Genomic DNA, 24,499 nt, shown 5'->3' with positions numbered 1-24,499 from the left:
CAGAGATGCAGGAGCTGAACTGGCCACACAGCTCTGGCAACTGACTTCTTTACCCTCTACCATCTTTAGGAGCATACTGTTAACATCCTGTATCTCCTGCTGCCTCGATATCTCAAACACCAGGGTTGGAGGGTTTGGGTTTTTATTCCCTCCAGTGTTCTCTTCTGCAAAGTAGAAGTATATATGACAAGATAAACAGAAGAGTGCTGAGAGAATTCTAACTGGGACATGGATTGTGGTATGTTTAATAAGCATTACTGAAAAATAAAGCTAGTGTATGACCTGAAATTAACTTCTAACTCTGAAACATCTGACAGTATTAAAGGATAACATTAAAAGAGCAGATTTGCAGGAGCACATTATTCTCATAATTGATGCCAAAGAAAAGGAAATACAGCTTCTTTTAGCTTCTACATAAATGTGAATAACATTCTGGTCTTTGGAGAGCAGAGGACTTGCTTTGGGCATAGGGAAAACCACCAGATGACTTTCCAGGACCAGTCATCCTGAAAAGGAAACTTGATGCACTTTAGCTCTGGGGTTTGGGTTTTTATAAATACATATTCTGAAATAGATATCTTTCCCCTGATAATGTTTTCCCTTTGCTTTCAAGTGCTAATCATGTGATTAGAAAAACAATCCAGTGATTTACAGCTTCTTCCTTTGGGGTTAGGTAGGGATAGAGATCTTGAGGGCAAATCTCAATTGCTGAAATATATTGGATACTCAGAAAATTGGAGTATTGCAAACCACAAAGTAGTAATACACTGTTAGTAATCTCAGTCATTTGGACCATTACTGGAAAATGGTTTTCCTGGCTGATGGAGATAATAGTATGCTTGGTTAGAAATCTCTCAGATAACAACAGTCTAACTTTGTCTTGTGCATTTCTTTGTAGTTGGAGACAAGGTTCCTGCTGATATAAGAATTACTTCTATCAAATCTACAACTCTAAGGGTAGACCAGTCAATTCTCACAGGTATAATTTCTGTGAATTTTGGATAATTATGTGCATAATTGCCAGTGCCTTTTCACTGTTTAGAATAATCAATTAGAAACAAGCCTGTAGCTGTTCAAGTGCTCCGTTGCATTAAAGTGCAGTAGATTTCTGATCTAGTAACTTAACTCTTCGAGTGGCTGAATGTATTGCTTCATTACTGGCTTTACATGTTGATTTTAGTGGGATAAACATTCTTACTGAGAAGTGTAATGCTTTTTTTGGGCTTTCTTTCTCCCTATCCCTCCCAAGACACACAGTAACTTGTGGGAAACTGCAAAATGAAGGATTTCTGTTCTAATTTATGTAGTCTTCTAGGTTTGAACATCTTGTCACTGCTCAAAAATGAAAGTATGGAAAACTTACTAAATGTCTTTTGTAACCGTTACCCTTTTTATCTCACAGGAAGGAATAACTTGAAATTCAGGCAGCTTTTAAACCACTGTTCCTAAAGACTGAGTGTCCTAAAGCCTTATTTGCTGAAATTCTGTGCATGAACATTCATGTGTTTCCTGGTACCAGCTCTCCAATGCAGGAGCTATATTTAGAGCACTTTTCAGATTTGTTGAAAACAAAACAAAGTAGCAGTACTTCTGAATATAGGAAAGAAGCTAGGAATCAACCAGGCGTGCTATAACGTGGATTCTCTTGGCTGGAACATGAAGATCTGTCTGCCTGTTTTGGTAGCATAAATTAATGTTAACTAGCTCTGAATTTTAAAACAGTAAAGTATTCATAAGAAAACTATTTTTGATCCTCAAATCTATGTTGAAACAGGCTCCAAAGTTTCTCAGTACAGATGCTGAATAGCCTAGAACTGATTGAGCTTACTTACGTTTAGCATAAGAAAATGTAGGCACTCCATGTTCGTCAAGCTGTCAGAACTGAAATAAGTAGAAGAAGAAATGCACCAGAACCAGAATGGGAATAAGTCCTTACTTTTGTTTAAATAACAGAATTCATTTTTTAAAGAAAGCCTTTTCTGTTTTCAGCCTATTTTAAGTTGGTGCTTGAGTCTCCTAACTGATAAAGCACAACTGAAGACTACAATGCCACTTTAAAGCTTTTAAAAGTAGGAAGCTTTGGCTCTGTTGGCTTAGAAAAAATACCATAACTCTGTGATGGAAGCTGATGGCAGCATCTTATGAATTCTGATGTGGTAATTAACATCCTTGTTCTATAGAAAAGAAACCTTTATATACCTGTGTGACATGCTTATAGAAATTGATACTCAAGGTCTTTATGGAAGACATCTCTGAAGTCTGAAGAGTTAACAACCAGATGGGTGCATGACACTTAAATCAGGTCTGCCAGTATAACAATGATGTGTACAATCACAGATGTATAACTGGTAACCTGGTAACATCTAATTATTTAAAGGAGAACATACCTCTTGCAGTGCATAAAGAACAGAAATGCTTGTTATTGCATGAAAAACACACACAATAGTTCATGGAGTAGATCTTCCTACATTAAGAGAAGGGGTGGATTATCAGCTGCTTACTTTTCCTGTTCCTTGAAAGACATGGATGGTGTTGCTTCATTTAGTCTAACTCTATAAAATGTTTACTTTCCTATTTCCCTTAAAAGCCAGGCTTCATTTTTTTTGTCAGCTGAAATATTTCCTGTTTCACTTAAGCAATTAAATAAAATCATTTGAGGAAAGAAGTTTGACAGCCTCCAAAATCTTAGGACTGAGGATTATAACTTTTTGATTCCCTATAGGACTCCAGGTGCTATATGTATAATCTCTTCTTAAGACTATTATCTTAATTTTAGGTGAATCTGTGTCTGTTATTAAGCACACTGACCCTGTGCCTGATCCTCGTGCTGTAAACCAAGACAAGAAGAACATGCTTTTTTCTGTAAGTTACTTGGGTTTAGATGTTTAAAACTTCTCTAAAATAATACTGAAGCTGATAAACAAAAATATGCAGAATTCAGGTCTTCACCTAAAAGCTGTAGGACTTCTTTGCTGTATTATCTGTGTGTGTCTATGTACATGGAACTAAATGAATTAAAAAATAGAAATAATTTCTAATAAAAGAGGTCCTGAGTGAAGATGTTGCTTGGAACGAGTTTATATGAGGAAACTAATTTTTGTCCTTCACGAGAAAGTCTTGAAAGCTGAAGAACACACACCTTCAAAGTGCTTTTATGCTGCTTTTCTAAAGTAATAATTCTTAAGACTGGTAAGAAAGCCCACACCAATTGTGGGGTTGGGTGGCTGAAACTTAGAAAGCTAGTTATCAATAGAAATTAAGTAGGTTGTGTGAATTTCCTTAAAGGAAGCATTGAATGCCTTTCAGATAACAAAATAACTTCCCATATTGTTGGCAGGCACCTTGAAGAAAATCTAACTGTTCTTTCTCATGTTGAGTTTGTTCACAGGGAGCCCCAGAGAGCACATCTATTACTCATAGTAAATAACATTAAATATGGCAAAATACAATCCTCACAAAAGGAAGGAAAGAAAAACCCGCTTAAAATTCCATTTGAAATACATACTGCTTATTCAGCAGCGGGGTTTGACTATGTTGCTTATTGTCGATCGGTACTTTTTCAGTTGGGGCCCATTCTGTAAGCAGAAATTCTACATTGGAGTATTCCCTTAACAGATATTGGGGTAATGTCATTCTCCTCATCTCTTTGTGTATCCTAGCTGAAACACAGTCTAGACTTGCCTAAGGTGGTTTTGTAGGTTTGGGGTTTTTAAATCAAATTAAAACAAAACCAGACAGACACACACACACCCCCCCAAACCTGTTTATAGCTTGGCTATAAGTTTCCTCTTCCCTTTTCTTTACATAGGGTACTAACATTGCTGCTGGTAAAGCTATGGGAGTGGTTATTGCAACAGGAGTAAACACTGAAATTGGCAAAATCCGTGATGAGATGGTGGCTACTGAGCAGGAGAGAACCCCGCTGCAACAGAAACTGGATGAGTTTGGAGAGCAGCTGTCAAAAGTCATCTCGCTTATCTGCATCGCTGTTTGGATAATAAACATTGGTCACTTCAATGATCCGGTTCACGGTGGCTCCTGGATTCGAGGTGCTATCTATTACTTTAAAATTGCTGTTGCTCTTGCTGTCGCTGCTATTCCTGAGGGTCTGCCTGCTGTCATTACCACCTGCTTGGCTCTTGGAACCCGGAGAATGGCCAAGAAGAACGCCATTGTTAGAAGTCTTCCCTCTGTGGAAACCTTGGGCTGCACCTCAGTTATTTGTTCTGACAAGACTGGTACTCTGACCACGAATCAGATGTCAGTCTGCAGGGTATGTTGAACTAGCTGCTTCTATTTTGCTTTTTCTCCTCAGCCCCTCTGAATAGTCAGCATTGCTTGAATTCTTTTGATTGCAAGTCTTTGGGTTTCTCATATCATAAAAATCTTGCTTTATTTTCCTAAGATAAGCTTCCACTTTTAATTCAGTTTTCCACTGTGTAGTGTAGTGTTTAAGGCTTTTATCTCTTCCCTTATTTAGTCATGGCCAAAAATAGTTGTACCCTCACTTGATGGAAGGCAAAGTTGTTTGCAAGCAGCTTTCCATTGACTTGTCTATAAACCATTCAGTCTACTGGTAACTATGTAGTATGATTTAATCCCGTTTCAGAAAGGTAAGGTAGTTACACACATCTTGCTTCTACAGTGTAAATGAGAAAGACTTGCTTCTTTTACTTAGCAAGATGACAGTGAAAGGGAAACTTAGCCATTACTACAGTAACTTGGATAACCACTACTGAGTGGTTCCACCTTTATTTGGCTACTTTATCTTCAGTAGCTCTTATTGGTCTGATGGAGATCACTGGTGTTCCCAGTGTGCAGTATTGTATGACTAATCTGACACCAGCATTGCCAGGGTCATCTTCAACGTGTGGCATATCTTTAGGTAAGCATAAGTTAGTACCCCTTGTCCCTTCCCCCCAGTATTCGTTCTAGTGTCGATGAATTTGGGGCTTTTATAGCTTAACATGACGCATGTTCAGTTGCCAGCTCTTTCTCCTATACTTGATATTTGGTATAGTAATTTCATGGAGAAAACATGAGGTTCTTCTGTGTAACTGTAGATGTGTGGTGGTGTAGCAACCCTAGGACATCAAATGTTCAGTCATTACATCGGGTTAGAATTCCAAACGTATAAATGTTGAGTGCTGCACACCAGTGGTGAAAGGTTGTAAGCCTTAAGCACTTTATTCTCATGTGATTGATGGCTTTTTCTTTCTAATTGGTGGTTGACTTGTTCTACTTCCTTAAGTATTGTAGTATTTATACCTAAGAGACACAAAGCAGCTGCTCATCAGTATTCTAGAGGAGGTTACTTGCAGTAGAGTTGCATAACTGCCCTAGTCTTTGCAGGGATTTTTTTTCATCATGCAGATGCCAAAAGCAGAAGGCTTCCTGCTTAACTCATCCTTTAAGTGGTGGTTATTTAAAAGCTCAAACTGCTCTAGTCCTTGCGTTTAAAGGGCTAAATGTTTCAGATTTTGTCCAGTGCAACTCGCTTGGTTCCTTGTTAACCTCTGACAGCTACAAAATAACCTTCATTGCAAGATTTTGCAAAATGTAGCAAAATCATAGTATCTGTGAACTCTACGCTGCTGCTTGGTTTCACTTTTGCTTGGCTTTTGAGGAAGACTGGTTTACAACAGTAATGCTACTTGTAGTTAGATTTTATGTCAGGAGTTACGACTGAGTGTCCAAAAGATCTCTGTACTAAAGAAGTTTCAGTCAGAAATGATACTGCCTTAGGAGGAGACTTGAGGGAATGTGTTTTAAGGTCCTCCTGCTGTATCTCCCTTTGAGAATGCTCTTACTCTCTTTGTGGACTTCTGATTCATCGGCTTGTCTAGCTTTTTGATCTTTAAACCACTTTGAAGATTATAGGGCATTGATGCAGATCAGTTGCAGAACACCTAATTATTAGGCTGTATGTTGTGAAGATGTTTGCCTAAAACATAAGGCAGCACAATATAGGGAAGGAAAGACACTGGCAAAATGGCTTATGCTAACCAATGGGTAAGATGTTCCATTAAGATATAGAATCAATTAGTGATTAAATTTTCTTCTCTGCTGCCACTCCAGCAAGTCATGGTATGAGTATGACAACTTCAGGCACTATGGTTTTTATCTCCCATCAATCCCAGATGTGGTTTTGCCTATAGGTCTCCTAGAAAGGAAACAAACACAAAGGCAAGATTGAGATGCAGGTGCCATGGGGTGCAGCTGAGTCTCTAGCTGAAAGTAACACTTCAGCCTGTGCTAGAAGGGCACTTGAGCTGTCTGAATGTATCATCCAGTGCACTGATAGCTTAAAAAAGGTGACTTAAAACTACAAAACCAGGGCAAGGAAAAACTTAGTGGCTGGTATTAAGGGAAACCGGCCATAGTCTGGCTCTTGCCTAAAATCTCACTTCTTAGATCTAGAAGCTTCTGGTATTTGTAGATGCTTTTATTTTTACTTTGGCGAGAACTTCCAGTTTCCGAGCTGCCCTGTGCTGCTTTTATTGGAGCTGCTGTTTTAAATACACACAGGAGAATTGATTTACACGTCTGAAGCCTAGGAAGAGCTTTGGGCTATGTTCAGGATTGTCCAGTGGATGTGTGAGTAGTTTTCACAGCTGAAGTTAAGTGTGTGTAATTATGTGGCTTTCAATTATGTGATGTACTTGTGCCACAATTCAGTTCTCAGATGAGATCAATTAAGCAGAAATGCTCTTTTCTGCACTTTGTGCTTCAGTATAAGGGGCTGTGCAAACACATATTTGGTTGAAGTACATAATGTCATATCTGGCTTTGTCTAGTTTGTGTGTTCAACCTGAGCTTGCCTCTTGTACCTGCTTGCTTAACACCTGTGTTTAAATCTCTACATTAATTATTGTTCGAAAGTAATAATGCTTCTAACTCTTAATTTCAGATGTTTATCCTGGAGAGAGTAGAAGGAGATTCCTGTTCTCTGAATGAATTTACTGTAACTGGTTCAACATACGCTCCCATGGGAGAAGTGTAAGTGTTCTGTTGGAGTTAAATATTTGTCTCTTTATGCGCTGTTACTTTAGGCTTGAAAAGTGATGCATGGAATATTCAGCAGTGATAGTTAATAAACAAAAGCTTAAGCAGTGAGAATGCACACTGAAGGGCTAGAGGGGAAAGTAATTAACAGGAAAAGGAAGTTAAATTCTATTCAGTTAAACCTTCATGAAACTAACTGAACACAGACTCCAGCATTCCAATGTTTCTTTGATAACCTAAAAGTAAATTAGGGGTAAGTTGAGAGGATTTATTTTACTGAAATCTTACTGGACTGAGATGAGCTATCCCAGTGCTTAAAACCCTGCATGAATCTGAACAGCTTCTGTTAATCTGTGAACTCAGTGTTTCTATTCCCCTTCCTCAGAGAAGGTAGGAGATTCTTTTTTTCCTATGAATGTGTTAGAGTTAATTCTTAAACTTACTGCAATTTCCTGTCCCCTACCTTCAGCAGTTTATTGGTCTCTGCATCTGTACTTGAATAGATGTGTGTTTGTCTCAGCCATTGGTATTTGAGCTGGTGTTAAGCCCACTCCCTTAGGAAAGGAATGATGTGTCTGGTTTACTTCATCAGTTGCAAGTCTCTAGTAGTGGGATAGGTGATTCATCCTGACAATTTTAGGTATTTTTAGGGCTCTGCTTCTAGAAGGAGAGCTTTTTCTTACTGGATTGCTGCAGTTCCTTTTACTTTTGCAGTCTTCCATATGCTTTTAATCTCACCAGTTCAGTTTTACTTGCAAAAGAGAATAGTACTATGTATGAAGTAGAATTTAAGAGTCAGTTATTGTAAACATTTCAACCTTACAGAGTTCCACATGCATGCCTCTGACTCCATGACTTCACTGATCTCAATAGTGATTATCTCTGTTTAATTTTCATAGCTGTTAAACCATAGTGTTCTCAGCAGCTGGAAATCTTAATTCCCCAATTCTCTTTTGTTTCAGAGCTAATTGCTGTCAAAAGCTTATGCTGTCAGTTCAGGGTACAGCATTTACTTAGGCAAGGTGACATTCTAGCTCTTGCAAAGCATCCAGCTATTACGCTTTAGCTGGTCTTGCAAGAGCTCTGGATAAACAAAACAATAAAATATAGTGTGGTGGCAGATGTTGAGTATAAGATGACAGCCATCAATGTATGTTAACGTTCTATTTTTACTTGCTGGAACCAGGGAAATGTGAACAAACATGTTCATTGCGCCGTATTCACGTACGTAAAGAACATTCTGTGAGAGGGAAATGGCCATGGAAAGGCTGTTACTGGAGCACAGGGAAACAAATAGCTAAATGCTGAAACCTTTAGGGCTGATTTATTTCTGCATTTATGGAAGCTTTTGAAATCCTTGGCTTTGTGAGGATTTTAAGGTGACTGACTTTGAATTGCAAACTGTCACTGACAAAGAAGTTTATGGGGACAATTAGGAAGCAGCCTAGTGCATTGCACTGCCCCAGAGCAGGACCTGTCCTAGATCTGAACCTTCCCGACAGATGTTCTTGTTATACTTAACTTCAGATACTGTTGTCCCCCACAGCTGTACAGGCAGCCTACTCTGTTTCATAACCATTAAGTGTTTTTGCAATAAATCAGTTTTTTTCAATCACTCTTACAGTATTTGATACATTACTTCCCCTAAGATGTTGTTCAGAATATAAAATTACAAATATTTCTTACTGGAAAAACTAAAATGTTGTTACAGTGACAGATTTCCCAGGGATGTTAGGAGATTGTCAAACAGCTTAATTCTTTGAGTTCAGAACAGGTGAAACCAGGAAGTATTAACTGTGATAGGCAGTGTGACAAACTGGGAGCTGCTGGGAAGTTTAAAGAGTTGACACTTTAAAGCCACTGCTTACAGCTATAGTATTATGTGCAAAATGGCACTTGCAAAACATACTTGTGTTTCTAAGATGCATTTGGTTCACATGCTGCATTATACAACACTGGAATTTGTTTGCAGTACTGCAAGAGACTGAACAAAAGCTTACATAATAGGACACATTGTAGTCTGTGTTAGGAATTCTTCTGGAGTAGTGATCCACATCTTTCTACCACCAGACCTTTTTTCCACTCCCTGGGAGCTTTAATGAAACATGTCGTATATGAGTTATGTCTTGCTAATTCTGGTGGGGGGGAATAACAGTATTGAACACTGTCTTGGGTCTTTTATGCTTACTCTAGAAGTATGCTAATGTTACAGAAAATGAATTCATTTGCTACCTATCTCCAGATGTCAAAGCAGAGAAGTTGCTGCTTCTTTGTGACGTCTAAATGGTGCATTACTTCAGGAAAGATTTCAGCTGTTCATCATTGGGTATACATGACTACTAGAACAGAGCATTTCTTTTGTAGTGGCATTTGTGTTATGAAATTACTTAGCTCTTCATTGCTTTAGGAGGGTCACATATAACACAGGGTAATTTTTAAGAAATAAGAAGCCAAATCTCTTTTATGCCTGCCCAGAGGATGCATTTAATGCATGGCAGTAAATCTTTAGAATATGCAGTAAGGTTAAGGAAGCTGAACTCCTAAGTATATCCCTCCCAACAGTATCCCTCTTCTGCTTGGAACAGCCAAGTCATGTGCGTACTCTAATACTGCTCTCATATGCCTCTTCCCTGAGCTCTTCTGCATTGCTGTATGACTATCACTGGAGGAAATAAGGTTTTGTAATTCAGGTAGTGATTTCATTGATGACCATGTAATTCTGTTCATGACTCTTTGATCTGAACTTCAGAACTCACCTTTTTATTAAACCTGCTCTTCTCGACAGTTTTCTTGTTCTGTAGTTCCAAGCCCATAACTAATAAGCATTGTACTAAATGGGAATACAGTAAAGGGATTAAAGAGGAGGAAAAGGTGAGATGCTAATACTAAATAACTAACTTAAATCTCCCCCTTTTCTTCCTTTGGAAAGGCATAAAGATGACAAAGTTATTAAATGTAGCCAGTATGATGGCCTTGTGGAACTTGCAACGATCTGTGCGCTCTGTAATGATTCCTCTTTGGATTACAATGAAGTAAGTACATATCCTAGAACAGAGGAGAGTGTGAGAATAAGGATAAATGTTTGTTCTCATCTGACTGCATATTACCTTTCAGTGGTAAATCCCCCTCTAGTCAAGAGGGAGAGTATTTAGGACCTCTTAAGTGTTAATTCTGGGAACAACTTGTTTGAACACTGAGAAAATGAAAGCCAGGCAGCACATGTAATCTGAAATGTAGAGGTCTCCTGGTGTGTAGAATGCACTGCTGCTTTCTTGCTTTGCCTTGTCTTCTTAAGGTTGCTGTATCTCATAATGACTTAAATGCTTGATGATAAAGTACTGACAACTTTCTCTGCTCATTTGAAGCCTTCACTCTCAAGTGAAGGCTTGAAACTTCATACAAATCATGCTCATCAAAGCTGCTTTTTAAAACTAGGGGATTTTTTGGTTGTTTCATAAGCCATTGTAAGGCTTGTTAAGCCTTTTTTTCCATTGTGAAACTTGAGCATTTGTCTCTGGTAGGTTCCAGGTGAGGTTTAAAGTAAACTTGTGTGGTTTTGTTTGCTTTGTCTTAACTAAAGGCTAAGGGAGTATATGAAAAAGTTGGTGAAGCCACAGAAACAGCGCTTACCTGTCTGGTTGAAAAGATGAACGTGTTTGACACAGACTTGAAAGGGCTTTCTAGGATTGAACGTGCAAATGCTTGCAACTCGGTCAGTACTCTTCCTTTTATCTGGAATTCATTGGGGAGTGAGTGTTGTGGTATTGTCTAATTGCATTTTTATGCACTGTTTTCTTTATAAGGTGATAAAACAACTCATGAAGAAAGAATTCACTCTGGAATTCTCAAGAGACAGAAAGTCCATGTCTGTCTATTGCACACCGAACAAACCAAGCCGCACATCCATGAGCAAGATGTTTGTTAAGGTCAGTTCCTCACATAGGAAAGTGTAGTTATGGAATGGCTGCAGAGGTAGCACAATACTAAGTTATGGCACAACTGCAGCTTGAAGGTGAAGCAAGGACTTTGTAATTTGAGCAGATGTTATAATAGAAAGGGACTTATTAAGCTAAATGACTTTTTTTTGCCTCTGCAGGGTGCTCCTGAAGGTGTAATTGACAGATGCACGCACGTCCGTGTTGGAAATGCTAAAATACCATTAACCTCAGGAATTAAGCAGAAAATAATGTCTGTTATTAGAGAATGGGGAACTGGTAGAGACACATTGCGTTGCTTGGCTCTGGCTACTCATGACAGTCCACCCAAAAAAGAGGAAATGAATCTTGAGGACTCCTCAAATTTCATTAACTATGAGGTAAGTTTAGTAAAATATCCTTTTAGTCATTCTCTTTCTTTCAAACTGAAGAATTGGAGACTCCTTACATCTGATTACTTCTTGAGGAAGTTACATCTGAGAGTTTTCTCTTTGAGTATTTTTGATACCAGGCACAATAGTTAACCATATTTGACAAGGGACTGCTCAGTTTGATAACAGACTAGACATGACTTTGAAGAAACTGTGTTCTTGATGCAGTTAGACAGCTAGCTGCAAATTGGATTATTTTATGTGCATACATAGGGTCCTTGGGATCAGAACACCTTAAACTCTGAAAATATTGCACAAATTGCATTGTGGTGTCAGCTTTACTGGTTTTCAGTTTGACGTTGCTCAACTGCAAGACCTCTTTGGGTATTTTGTGATGAAACATACTTGTCATTTTGTGCTCTGAGGGTTAAGCTCACTTCCCTGCCTCCATACTGTCAGCTGCTAAAGCGTGGTCCATGATAATCATCTTAGCTGTTCTGTAATTTTCCAATGAAATCTGTATCTAGGATTTAGGCGGGGGGGGGGGGGGGGGGAATGACAACAGTTACGTGAGAGCTTTTGGCTTGTGTTCTGTGCTCCTGGCACTGATTACAAAAAAGAGAGTCTTGACTGCTTGCAGGTTGAGTTTGCAGGCCTGACAACTAGAGCACATTTCAAAAACACAAGAAGTGTGTTTGAAGCAAGATATGTTTGTAAGGGTAGGATCCCACTTCAGGCTGTGGCTGTGCTCTGAGAATTAACTGTGTTATCCCATATGCTCATCGGGCAGATGGTATTGTGTAGCATTGTGATTCCAAAACCATTCAATTCTTATTTATCTCCTTTTAATGCGTGTATAGATCTGTTATTTCTCAGTTCTTCTCCAGCTGTCTGATGTCAGTGTCAGAGCCAAAGTGCTCTCAGGATGGTGAAACAGGGAACATTGTGAAGTAGCCCTTTCAGGAGGAAGGAAAGACACCAGAGCAGGAATATCATTCATAATACACTGGTTTTGGCCAAATGGCAACACGACAGACCTCTGTCTTAATTGCTTGAGGTAGAACCACAGAATATTGTGGATGAGGAATGGAAACAAACGACTACACTGAGAGATACTTAGCAAGCAGAATGATTGTTTCACTACTGTCAGATGAGAAGTCTCCTAAAACCTGGTGTTCTTCTGTTTCAGACCAACTTGACCTTTGTTGGCTGCGTGGGTATGCTGGATCCCCCAAGAATTGAAGTAGCTTCATCTATAAAGCTGTGCAAACAAGCTGGCATTCGAGTTATCATGATTACTGGTGATAACAAAGGCACAGCAGTGGCTATTTGCCGTCGCATTGGTATCTTTGTGGAAGATGAAGATGTTTCTACAAAAGCCTTTACTGGTCGTGAGTTCGATGAGCTCTCACTTGCTGCCCAGAGAGATGCTTGCCACCATGCCCGTTGCTTTGCTCGGGTAGAGCCTTCCCACAAATCCAAAATTGTTGAGTTTCTTCAGTCTTTTGATGAGATTACAGCTATGGTAAGTAACTGAACTCTTGTTTGTAAGGCACACGCTGTTTACACCCAAATTATGCCTTTTCAACCCAATTTCTTACTTTGGAAAACACTTGTTTTTTATGTTTCCCTGAACGCAAAGCCTCAGAATAGTTCTGCCCTTAAGTGATTTTTTTTTTAAAGGTTCAGAACCGTAGCCAGTGCAAAATTCCTTTCTGGTCCTGTATGTAAGTGCCCACCTTATTTCTTCTTTCAACTTTAAATTCTTGTTCTAGACTGGTGATGGTGTCAATGATGCCCCCGCATTGAAGAAAGCAGAAATTGGAATTGCTATGGGCTCTGGTACTGCAGTAGCTAAAACTGCTTCTGAAATGGTTTTAGCAGATGACAATTTCTCAACTATTGTAGCTGCTGTGGAAGAAGGACGTGCCATTTATAACAACATGAAGCAGTTCATCCGTTACCTGATCTCCTCCAATGTTGGAGAAGTTGTTTGGTAGGTTGGAAATGTTTTTGTTTGACCTGCAGTAGTGATGATGGACTCTTTGTTAGTTACTCACTTCCAGTATTTCTCGCTAAAACCAGAGAAACAGGTTCTCCAGGTCATTGATCATTATGATTGTGTGGAAGTCTCTGTACTTCAGACTAGTCTTGACTGGAGACTTGGCATACCACAAAAGATTGACATTGCATATAATACTCTAGTTCAGTTAGTGACCAAATGCTTCAGAATTATTTCTGTGATTGGAGTAATACTCTAGAATAGGCAAATAATAACCTTAAAAATGAAAAGATCTGGTATTTCAGCTAACTTAGGAGCAGATATAACATAGATGCTTGTTTAACCTCAAGTTACAGAAGAACATGTTTTCTGTGTCTTTGGAAGGAGTAATGACCCAATGCCACAGAATGCATTTCTGGGAACAGAATGTAAATACTGATCTCCTAACAGTTTATATCAAAGCATACTTTCTTACATCCCAGAGTGAAGATGTCTTGCGATTGTCTTGCCTTGTTTCTTGTAAACTTCAAAGCTGTCCTTCATATGGCTTTTGCTGCAGCCTCTGTTTCTGTTCTATTTATTCACACAGGCTCAAAGCCATGCAAGTTACATGCTGATTAAATGTTTGCAGAGACTGGCAGTGATCTAGATATATGAAGCTTAAGTCACTTGAGCTAAAATGCTGTTTAGTTTCCAGTTTTCTGAATGTGAATATTCAGCTTGTGGTATTAAATGGATAACTCGATTTGAGAGAAGTGATGCTACAGGCTTAGGCTTAAGAATTAAAAGCACTTCTTTAGTGGCACAAGAATAAGCTTGTAACTGGTGGGTTTTTTTATAGTATCTTCTTGACTGCTGCCCTGGGCTTTCCTGAAGCTCTAATTCCTGTCCAACTGTTATGGGTAAACCTTGTGACGGATGGTCTCCCTGCTACTGCTCTGGGCTTTAATCCTCCCGATCTTGATATCATGAATAAGCCACCACGCAACCCTAAAGAGCCACTGATCAGTGGATGGCTCTTCTTCCGTTACCTAGCTATCGGATGTAAGTAGTAATAGCCTTTTTCTTAAGTAAATTTAGGCAGGTTTTGTGGGGGTTTTTTTGAGATCCACTTGAAAGCAGTTTGTCTGATCTCCTTGTGTGCTGAAATCAGCCTTAGGAAGACAAGCATGTTGTGGGATTGGGAGCGAAGAACCAAGACTAGCCATTACTGAATGTGTATCTGCATTAGCTGTTGAGGTCCTATGAAGAACTACTCCTAAACCTGAAAATGACAACTGTCATTTTTGTGCTTGAGTAGAACACAACCGGTTTGCTGGCTGTAATGGGGGAAAATAAAGGAGTATCAATTTGTGGATGTAGATTTAAACCTTAAATACAGCTGTAGTGCTTTAAAGCTAGAATAAGTATCTATATGGATAGATAATGCACCCTGTCTTCATGCCAGAAGTTATGACCTTAATTTTCCTATCTGACTTGATAGATCTTAAGGCAAACCTTAGTGTTAGTTAGTGTAAGTACAGACATGTTGAGTTCTGAGAGGAAGGAAGAAAAATTGCAGGTTGATTACTCCCAAGTGCTGTTCTTGTTTGCCTTAACTGTTCTAGCTGTCAGCTTCCATAAACAGATATTAGGAGAGTATTTAATGGTTATGTAATTTACAACTGGTGGAGCAGATTTCTTCCGCAGGAGATAGATGAGTTACAATAGATGAATTACAGTCTATTTCTTTTACAGTACTGGAGGTCTTGAGGTAGCAGTTCAAGTGTGGCAGAGGAGATCTTGTCTCTCACACAGGTCACAATACTGATAACAGCACTTTGCTTTCTTGAAGGTTATGTTGGTGCTGCCACAGTGGGTGCTGCTGCTTGGTGGTTTATTGCTGCTGATGGTGGTCCAAGAGTTTCCTTCTACCAGCTGGTATTTGCTCAGTTTAATATCTTTGGGGGGAGAGGGGAGGTACATGCTTGTTTTCATACTGGTTATTGCAATGACTGTAGCAAAACAATAGGTTGCAGAAATTTATATCATGAGACAAGTCAGTGAGATGTGAAAGTGACTTCCTGTTCTCCTGTTCTAGAGCCATTTTCTGCAGTGCAAAGAGGACAATCCAGACTTCTTTGGTGTCGACTGTGTGGTTTTTGAGTCTCCCTATCCAATGACAATGGCTCTTTCCGTACTTGTCACCATAGAGATGTGCAATGCTCTCAACAGGTTTGTATGTCCAAGTGGCAGAGCAAAGCTTCTGCACAGCTTATCCAAAACCCTGCTTTTTGTGCAGTTTGATTGCTAGCCTATGGACAGCTCAGCTAATGAAGAATGAGTCACGTTTCCTTTCTGAATCCTGTAGTGCAAACAAAATGACTCTCTGGGATAACACTTGAGATCTGTTATCATAAGGTATATTTTTAAGTCTGCCAATTCACTCTGGTATTTCACTAAGCATGAGCAACTGAAATATTTTCCATTATTTCTAATCTAAGCTTAATCAATCAGATTATCCCTCCTATGTTGGTATAAAGTGATATCAAGGAGAACTAAAATAAGAATGCTGAAGATATGGAAAATAGTTTTTCCTTCCCTAAGGGAGTGTGGGTTTAGCCAATTAATATTAGATTATAAATGGAAACCACTTAATAGCACAATGTCAAGGGTATTTTTCTTCAAATAGCTTAGAGGTCAGTTAATTTAAAAACAAATAAACTTTAAATACTGTAAAGTTACTGAGGTAGCCCTACATAATGGGATGTTGCTCTACATCTGATGTTCTGGATCGCGGCCTTTAATACAGTGTAGCCTAAATGCAAATGGAATCTGAAGAGCAGAAGGAAAGGACAGGCATTAAGAGGATGCAAGTCCTTGTCTCTCTGTATAGCCAGTCTTGAAGTGAACTTCAGAAGTGGGTGCAGTAGGTCCCCAGGCGTACAGTAAACTGGGGAGAGTTCTGTCATGCGCTGCTGTGCCCATCTTTCCCTTATCCCTCTCATGGAGAGGATGTCAGCATCATAGTGAAAAACACAGACTAGATCAGGAATGAGGGGAACATAAAAGCTTTAAGAAACAAATGCGAGGCTGAACTAGGTCTGCTTTGCTGAGCAGCCTTCCAAGGGAGCTTAAAGTTGCAACATATCTATAAACCGTATCTTTCTTTCTTTCATGACTGGGATAACTGTGACTTGCCATGCTGCTTTTCCTTCCAGCTAGTTTTCTGATGTATTGCATTTCCTGTTAGTGTCTTATGGACACGTCTGTACCGTGTTTCTGTTGCAGTCTATCAGAAAACCAGTCCTTGATGCGGATGCCCCCATGGGAAAACATCTGGCTGGTGGGCGCCATTTGCTTGTCCATGTCACTCCACTTCCTTATCCTTTATGTGGAACCTCTTCCAGTAAGTGCACTTGTCTTACACCCATCCCTGATTCTTGGGGACAGAGCAAGAACTTGTCTACAGCTTAAGGCGAGGGATGGAGAAGGGAGAACAGATGTAATGCTTGGCTTTCCTTTCAGATTATCTTCCAGATCACACCTCTGAACGTGACACAATGGCTGATGGTATTGAAAATCTCCCTACCTGTCATTCTGCTGGATGAAACACTTAAATATGTGGCCCGTAACTACCTGGAACCTGGTAAAGATAGTGTGCGGCCTGCCACCAAAGAGTGTTCTTTGTCAGCATGCACCGAAGGAGTTTCCTGGCCGTTTGTGTTCATTACTATGCCCTTGGTTATCTGGCTTTACAGCACAGACACTAACTTTAGTGATATGTTTTGGTCTTGACTGACACGATGACAAGTTTTACATTCAAAGAGAAAAAGTTTAACTTAATTTTTTTATTGTTTAGAGCAACTGTCTATTTCTGCTGAATTTTCACATGAACATATTTGCCGGTGATGGAGGTTTCATAATCTAGATTCTGTTTGTTTGTTTGCTTTTTTTCTGACTTCAGTGGGGGCAATATATTCCTCTTTTATACACAGTTCAAGTGTCCATTGACATGTACAGAGAACTAACACTATTTTATGCAAATATTTTTTTGTAGATGAAAGCATGTACAGTGTTCTGTTCAATAGTCTATTCATTGTGTACAAAAAACAAAAGAGGTGATGTTGTTTGAGCCAGCGGACACTATCAAACTAAATTGGCAGCAGATTTTAGGGAATGAATGTGTGTCGTCTTAAAACTAAACAAGCATGTAACTGTTTGTCTTCTGCATGATCATCCAAACTTAAGTTGTCATAAAGTCAGGTTTGCTTCCGAAGCAGAACTTTCTGCACTGGGTAGAGAGTGCTGCTACCTCGGGCAGGATTTCTTCTCTGTTACCCCCCCCTCACTCTTGGTTCTTGACTGTCCTTGTTTACACCACTTTCTGTATGAGGTATGCCTAACCTTGCTCGTGCAGAAAACACCATTCCAGGTGCAGCCTGCGGGGTTCTTCCATCCTCTCCACACGCATAGGGTTGTTTTTTTTCTAAGGTTATTTATTTGTCTATTGTATTTTATTGTAACGGACCTTATTTTGCCAGCGTTGCCCATTATGCAGGGATAGGGAGGGCTACTTCTGTTTACCTAAATCTAAACCAGGCCTTTTTAACAACCACAATCTGTTTTAATTCAAAAGAGGGGTTAAGTTGGGTTTTAATACTTTATTTACCTGTGTCAGATCCTTTCTTCTTCGTTTCCCCCCTCCCCTTTAAGATCACAACTTTTAATGAGACCTGGAAAAATAACTTGCACTGCATAGCTAGAAATTGGCTTTTCCTACACTTTAGGGCACTAATGATCAGCTGTATACATGGAGTTACTCTGCTGGCCTGTTGTTAGCCCGACTTGAAGTAACGAAGCTCGTGTGTGTGTTTTGTAAAATCTGTAAATAGCACATGACCAAATTGAACATATTGTATAGAACTATTTTTATTTTAATGTGGCACTAACCACCTTCATTATGACGGTAAATGTTAAAGCATGTTCTCAAATTCAGTCCTGTACCAGCAACATGTAAGTCATTAACAGTCCTAACTGTGGTGTTTTTCTCCAATGCCTTCCAACTTTCATCGACTAAAGTGAGTATTTCTTTCCCATTTCACCATGCCAGTGGTGACTTGCTGTAAAATAGCATATGCTGTATACGTGTTGAAGAATAAATAGTAATTTCCTTCATTCCCATGCTGTGTTTTGTCAACCTCTGCTGTGCTACATTATTATCACCACTTCAGACTCTTGTTTTGTGCTCTGAAGCTCAAAAATTACTGATTCCAAAGGCAAAGCGTTTGCTTTTGGGTTTAGTGCATTTTAGGGGCTTGTTTTATAGCACCCAGGAGCCTCAGTGCCCCAAGATCTTACAGCTTTTGGTCTTAAGTTTGAGATAATACTGAACAAATCTGTAACTTAAGACACTGACAGCTGTTAATGTGTATGTTCAGTGTCCAAAACACTCTGGTACTTGTGGTCAGGTGCTGGTTTACTCCAAAGCTTTTTCCTGCTCTGCAGTAGGGGATGCTGCTCCGAGCTGACTGTACCCTTCTTTACTCTCTGCTGTCTGCAGTGCTCAAAGTGCAGGTACTCCTCTTTGCAAAACCAGCTTATTTCCCATGAGTGGGAACACTTTTTACAGTGGTCATCTGAAGAGACAGAAGAACAGTCTCAGCTTAACAGGAGAGTCTTTGAGAATCAGACTGGGGTCATTATGTCTTTGTTAGAGTAGCGGGTGCTGTGTTATCTTGTGCTGGCTCATCTGCCTGAATAACCACATTCAAACAGCTTTCTGATTCCTCACAGAGGACAACAATAGTTAAAAGCTATGTTCCATCTGTGCCAGCTGGAATCCAGTGAGCACAGATAATTCTCTAGGTTTCAGGCTTTCAAATACAGATACTAACCTCAGGATACACAGGCCCTGTCTGAAATCCCACTGCATTGTGAATACTCACTGTTTATATTATAGACTTTGACTTGTTGAAGTTGATGCTGAAGTGACTCAGAGGAGCTGGACCTGATGATGTTGTAGGTGTGTTGCCAAACTGTAAGCATTTAAATCCTGTTGAAGGCCCTCTTTAGCGTGGAAGAACATGTCTTTTTGGCATGCTAAGGTTTTGCATACCACAAAACCAATGGCCAGCACCAGCCATTGGCTGTATTGATAATAAGTGAGCAGTATGAGACTTGTCCCTGTTTCTTGCAACAGAAAATAGTAGGTCATGTACCTATTTTGATCTCAAGGAATTCTAAATCACAAGTATGTGATTTGTTGGAAACAAAGAACTAGCAAGTTAGTTCTGTGTGCTCCCAATGTTATTGATGAACATTTTTCAGGGCAGGAAGGCCACAGACTCTTTGAACACTGGTTCTGAGTGAACCTCCAGAGCTTTTTAAAGTTATCTGTCTTCCTGTCACCATGAAGGATTCTGCTTGTACGATCCTATCCCTGTGTATTATGCTGAATAATCCTGCTCTACACCCTCTTTTCCTCTGTCTCTAAGACGCTGAAGAGGAAAATGACTGTTGATGGTAGAATTCAGTCTTCAACTTCTTTATTGGAGATCTGTCTGTGTTGAAGATGAATCTTGCTGCTTGTGTCATGGATTTCCGTGTGGATATCTGACAGCTCACTCATTTCTCCTGTCTTGGGAGTGCTTCCATTAGGATCTTGTGTTCCTTGGAGTTTGCCTTTGAAAGCTGGATGATGGTTGGGTGAATGGAGTGGCATTCATCCTACAGGCTCCTGAGGTTATGAGAATAGTTGGGTTTTATAAGGGGCTCCTGAGAGCCCAAGCACTTGTCATCTACCTTGTTTGTCTCTTATTTCTCCCAGTCTTGCTGTCCAAATGTTCCTGTAGAAATGGAGCAATAGGGTTCCTTAAGATCAGCTCTTATTTACCTTGGGTTCAGTGGTAGCTGTTGCTATGCTTTCAGTGCTTCTGCTTTCCAAGTGCTGCCACTGCGTAGTAAGTAACAGCCTTGTGTGGGCTGGACTGGCCAAATGTTAAGACCTACCATGAGCTTCCTCTTAAGGCAGTGAAATCAGCATCTGCTGGAAGCTTCCTTGTCTGGCATCTTGGAGCTGTGGGTCTGGTCTTAACCCTTCTCAGCTGAGGAGGCTGAGGGAGGTTCTTGTGTGTGCTTCTGGCATGGGAATAGCATGAGGCAGTGCTGCTCAGTTACAGAAACTATAGAAAACCAGTGCAAGGTTATTAATGCACTGCAAGAAAATGTGTGCATTAAAATGCTGATTCTTAATGGTGTAGATCCTGTAGATCATTCCTTAGCTGTCAGTCCTTTCATCTGGAGAAGCCAGGAAGGGAGTTCTTGTCCATTTAGGACAAACTGACTTGCCAGCATCTTGGAGTTGAAACTCTCAGTTTCCTTGTTCCCTACACATCTCCTTTCCAACCTCCTCACTGTACTAGGGTCATCTGGGGATGGAAATAGGCAACTCCTTTCTGAACATGTTAACCCTGTGACTGTATCAATGGAAGCACTTATTTAAGCAGAAATAACTATAAAGTTACCCAGGCCTTATCTCTGGGCCCATCTTTTTGAAAGCAGCTTTATACTTTGTTTCCCTCTGCTCTCATCTCACAGCTTCTCCATCTCCACTGTCTCCAGGACTCCTTAGTGTCCTCACGTATCGCCACTTACTTTCTAGTGTGAGAGGTGTGTAAGGCTAGCATCAATCATGGGATTAATGCTACCTTATGTCAAGAACACCAGGAAGGATACCAGCTTATGCTGGGAAACCAGCAGGGTTTGGTACCAGAGCAGCTCCTCCTGACCTCAGTGTTCTGTAGCCTGGTCCAGAGCAAAGAAAAGGGTCAGGCAGCTGCAGGCAGGCAATTTTAGACAGGGGGTTTTATCTTTATAGTGCCTCAGGCCCTCTCTGCTTTCAGCTGTGATTCAAAGTGCTGCTTGTGAGCTACGCAGCGAGCGGCTCCTTTTTGCTGCTTTCCAAGCAATAAAAATAGTTCATACTTAGTTCCCTAAAGCATTATTACAAATAAATAAGGATGAAAGAGGCTGCAGGAAAATATATATGAGTTTGTCAGAATGCTACCAGGCTTATGTTTGTAGGGAGGCTATTTTAGGGAAGGGCAGTGGAAAGAAAATGAGTTTTTAATGGGATGATAGAATGCAGTACAGCAGTCCTCTGTCTCTGTTCCAAGAACACAGCTGATGCACAGGATATACCCGCTAAACAGCTTAAAGATGGTTGAATTTGCTGAGATGAAGGGAGGTAAAACTGATCCAAAGCTGTCTGTCTCTTGCACCTGTCTTGTTTACTTTTTTTGCACTTCTAACCATTAACTGTTTCCCTAATCTCTGCTAATTACATCCTTAATTACATTAATATGCATTCCCAAATCTTAGCAGGAGAGCCTAAATTGCGTAGTGTTGCAGCAGGGTTTTGAAGAGCCACCATCAAGTTGTAGGCAATTGAGTACTCTTCTCTCCAAGACGCAAGGCTAACCGTGCGCTGTACTCGGGGGTAAAGTACAGTAGTAGCTTTATTACGTTGTACTCTACCCTTTGCCTACACATTAATCCGTGTAGTTTAATGACTTCTTCAAAGCTTTCCTACTGCTTCCCAGAATAAGCTGCATTACTTGGAAAAGGGACATTGTTAGGTCACTTTGTGGCCAAGCTTGGATATAATGCCTTGAATAGAAACCACCCTTTCGAGTTCTTAAGAACTTGAGCTCAAACCTTGTAGTATAAAACTTAACAAGTGAGGCTTGTGTGTTGCCATTGGTCAGGCAGAGAAAGGCAAAAGCTGTCTAAACATGTCTTAATTCTGTTTCACTGAGGTCTTACATAGGAAGCACTGGCTTTGCTGATGCGAAAGGGAGCTCTGCTGCACTCAGCGCTGCTGAGCCATAATCCAGAGTCCTGGGCTTTAAGAACAAAGTAACCTGAGAGTGTCCCTCCAATGCCAGGGCAGCCAGTTATCAAACTTAACATTCTTTCTTCTGTCACTGTTGATCTTAGTCTTGCTTGTATGATGATACTGAGCATTCATCCTTTCATTAACTGATGCCTTTTCTTTCTTTCCTTTTCAGCAATACTGGAGTAATCGCTTCCTAAACAATTTTGCAGAAATGTAAGGTTGTTTTGTTGCGTGCATGTGTTTTTAGCAACACATCTACCAAACCTTCTGCATGTATTGTGTAAAGATTCTTTGCTTTCCCTAAAACAAAACTCATTGTGTTTCTCTGTGGAAGAAATGTGTGGTACCATTAGGACTTCATTATTACAGATGTACAACCGTGCAATATCTAGCAAACCGAATGGGAAACTCTGTCTCCAGAGGAGTTTGGGTTCTGTGCTGCATGGAGAAGAGTTGGGTTATCCTTGAACAAGGAATTGTGGAGCTGTCAGCCAATTTTCCCATATTTCTATATGTAAAATGTCAGTTTATACAATGTACAATATCAAAATAATGCATGCCTTCGATCGTAGCCAAATCTTTCTCTGTATTGTATCATCCCAACCGTACTACTCTAGAACAGCTTATGTACAATGCTATCCTATTTATAAAATCCATTGGGAAGTAACTTACAGGTGAATGTTAAACCATAAGCCTCCAGTTCAGAACTTTGGCTTTTTCTTTTTATCATGTGTGCAAATGGACCTCTTTTGCACTGTAATGTAACTTATTTAAATCTAAGGCAGTAAGACAGATGTTGGTGCAATACAAACTGTCGTGATGCATCTATCTAAAACGGCAACAACCGACTTTAACCAGTGACCACACCTGCATGTGCGACCTTTAGAAGCTGTAAATAAGATCAGTTGTCTCTTTCCATGCTGACAGTAAGAAGCATCACACCCGGTTTCATTTGTATCAGGTAAATAAACCTCTTCGACCAGCCGTACTTTGCGTGTTATTTTATGCACTTTGTTTTCTGCAGGTACATTTGTTCATACTTCAGCGCTCTCTTATATTAAGGCCAGGATGACACTCACTATAGCACCAACACATTGCAATCTTTCCTCCTAGAACTATGCAGATGCCAGCTGCTCTTCCGGCAGTATTGACCTCCTCGCTGGTGTGATTTCCTCTGTCCGGGGGCTTGTGTGTGTGTTTAAGGGACACTGTCAAGTACTTTGATCACTCGATTTTTTTAAACTGCTCCATTGTTTGTAAAATCCCTCTGAGAAACTCAAAATAAACGATTCTTTCCCAACTCCATCTTCACTTCTTTTGTCCTTTTCTATCTTCTAAATTGCCCCAGCATGAAGCACTTGTTCAGTCTCTTCCCCCTTCCGTAGGCAAAAGGAAGATGAACCAAATGTGTTTGCTGCAGTGCAAATCATGAGTAACCTACTCGGAGTACTTCTACACTGCTGCTTTCCAAACCACGGGCCCTTCTGCCAGCCACTCACAGGGCAGGAGTCTGTAAGTTTCCAAGCTGAGTTTAGTTTGGAGTAAGAGGCAAGGGAGCCTCTCTACCCACACAGCTTCAGCCAACTGCAGTAATGTGCTTTAACGTCAAAGTAATGCCTCTTAACCAGCAGCAAACAGCGTTATCTAAATGAGGTGACATGTATGAGACCCTTCAAGCACAACAGTGTGACATTTAAAAATACAAGGGTTGAATTCCATTGTTGAGCTGCCCTAAAGGAAGGTGGAGGATGCATTAGTGGTTGTGCCCACTTCCTACTATGGTAGTGCTAGCTCTGCTCCTCACCTCTGGGCTGAGGCTGTCAGAACCGGGTTCAGCACTCAGCTCTTATCTACAACTGCAGCTCTTCCCGATGTTGTATTTATAGCCTGTCATCAGCACACACCAACATGCACCAGCAAAAGGCCCCCCCTGGGCCACCCAACGGCTGGACCATCCCATTAACACTACACAGGCACCTGAGCTCAATGACTAAAGAACTCCTCTGGTATCACCCTCGTCACCTCCAGCTTTGCTTTCATTAGGAAGCAAGAGAGGAAAAGCCAAGGCTGCTATGTATGCAGGTGGAGGAGTCAACTTTCCCTACAGAAGCAGGCAAGGAACACTGCTTTACTGCTGGGGAAAGATACCATCAGCAGCTCCCAGCAATCAAGCTGCAGCCAGCTCGCACCTTCCCAACCAAGTCACGCAGCTCCAGTGTACCGTGACTGCAAAACAAGGAGATCTGTGATCCTGTGCTTGCTGCTGCCCTGCACGGACACCCCTGGCAGAAGTCATGACTTGGAATGA

General features: G+C 40.4%; 1 protein-coding gene across 2 annotated transcripts in view; it reads left to right on the top strand.

Moving 5' to 3' along the window:
• Positions 1–23,496, top strand: part of ATP2A2 (ATPase sarcoplasmic/endoplasmic reticulum Ca2+ transporting 2) — a 44,952-nt gene extending 21,456 nt beyond the window's left edge. The window contains exons 6-21 of one of the 2 annotated variants that reach the window (XR_008973966.1): positions 899–979; positions 2,777–2,862; positions 3,809–4,273; positions 6,911–6,999; positions 9,935–10,037; positions 10,586–10,717; positions 10,809–10,931; positions 11,102–11,320; positions 12,501–12,836; positions 13,087–13,307; positions 14,155–14,357; positions 15,148–15,233; positions 15,394–15,527; positions 16,584–16,701; positions 16,821–18,373; positions 22,364–23,496. Coding sequence is in view for 1 of the 2 variants with exons in the window: in XM_057422659.1 (XP_057278642.1) it covers positions 899–979; positions 2,777–2,862; positions 3,809–4,273; positions 6,911–6,999; positions 9,935–10,037; positions 10,586–10,717; positions 10,809–10,931; positions 11,102–11,320; positions 12,501–12,836; positions 13,087–13,307; positions 14,155–14,357; positions 15,148–15,233; positions 15,394–15,527; positions 16,584–16,701; positions 16,821–16,941; positions 22,364–22,377 (2,531 nt within the window). In the remaining variant the exon portion in view is untranslated. The remainder of the gene's footprint in view (positions 1–898; positions 980–2,776; positions 2,863–3,808; positions 4,274–6,910; positions 7,000–9,934; positions 10,038–10,585; positions 10,718–10,808; positions 10,932–11,101; positions 11,321–12,500; positions 12,837–13,086; positions 13,308–14,154; positions 14,358–15,147; positions 15,234–15,393; positions 15,528–16,583; positions 16,702–16,820; positions 18,374–22,363) is intronic. The other variant, XM_057422659.1, reaches the window with a different exon arrangement.
• Positions 23,497–24,499: the final 1,003 nt, after the last annotated feature.

This window comes from Pezoporus wallicus, unplaced genomic scaffold (assembly GCF_028554395.1).
Source record: "Pezoporus wallicus isolate ANWC-B61680 ecotype Strahan unplaced genomic scaffold, APGP_CSIRO_Pwel_v1 contig_9942, whole genome shotgun sequence".
Taxonomy (NCBI): Eukaryota; Metazoa; Chordata; class Aves; order Psittaciformes; family Psittacidae; genus Pezoporus; species Pezoporus wallicus.
The sequence above is the reverse complement of the archived record's forward strand: the minus strand, read 5'-3'. Positions and strand labels throughout refer to the sequence as shown.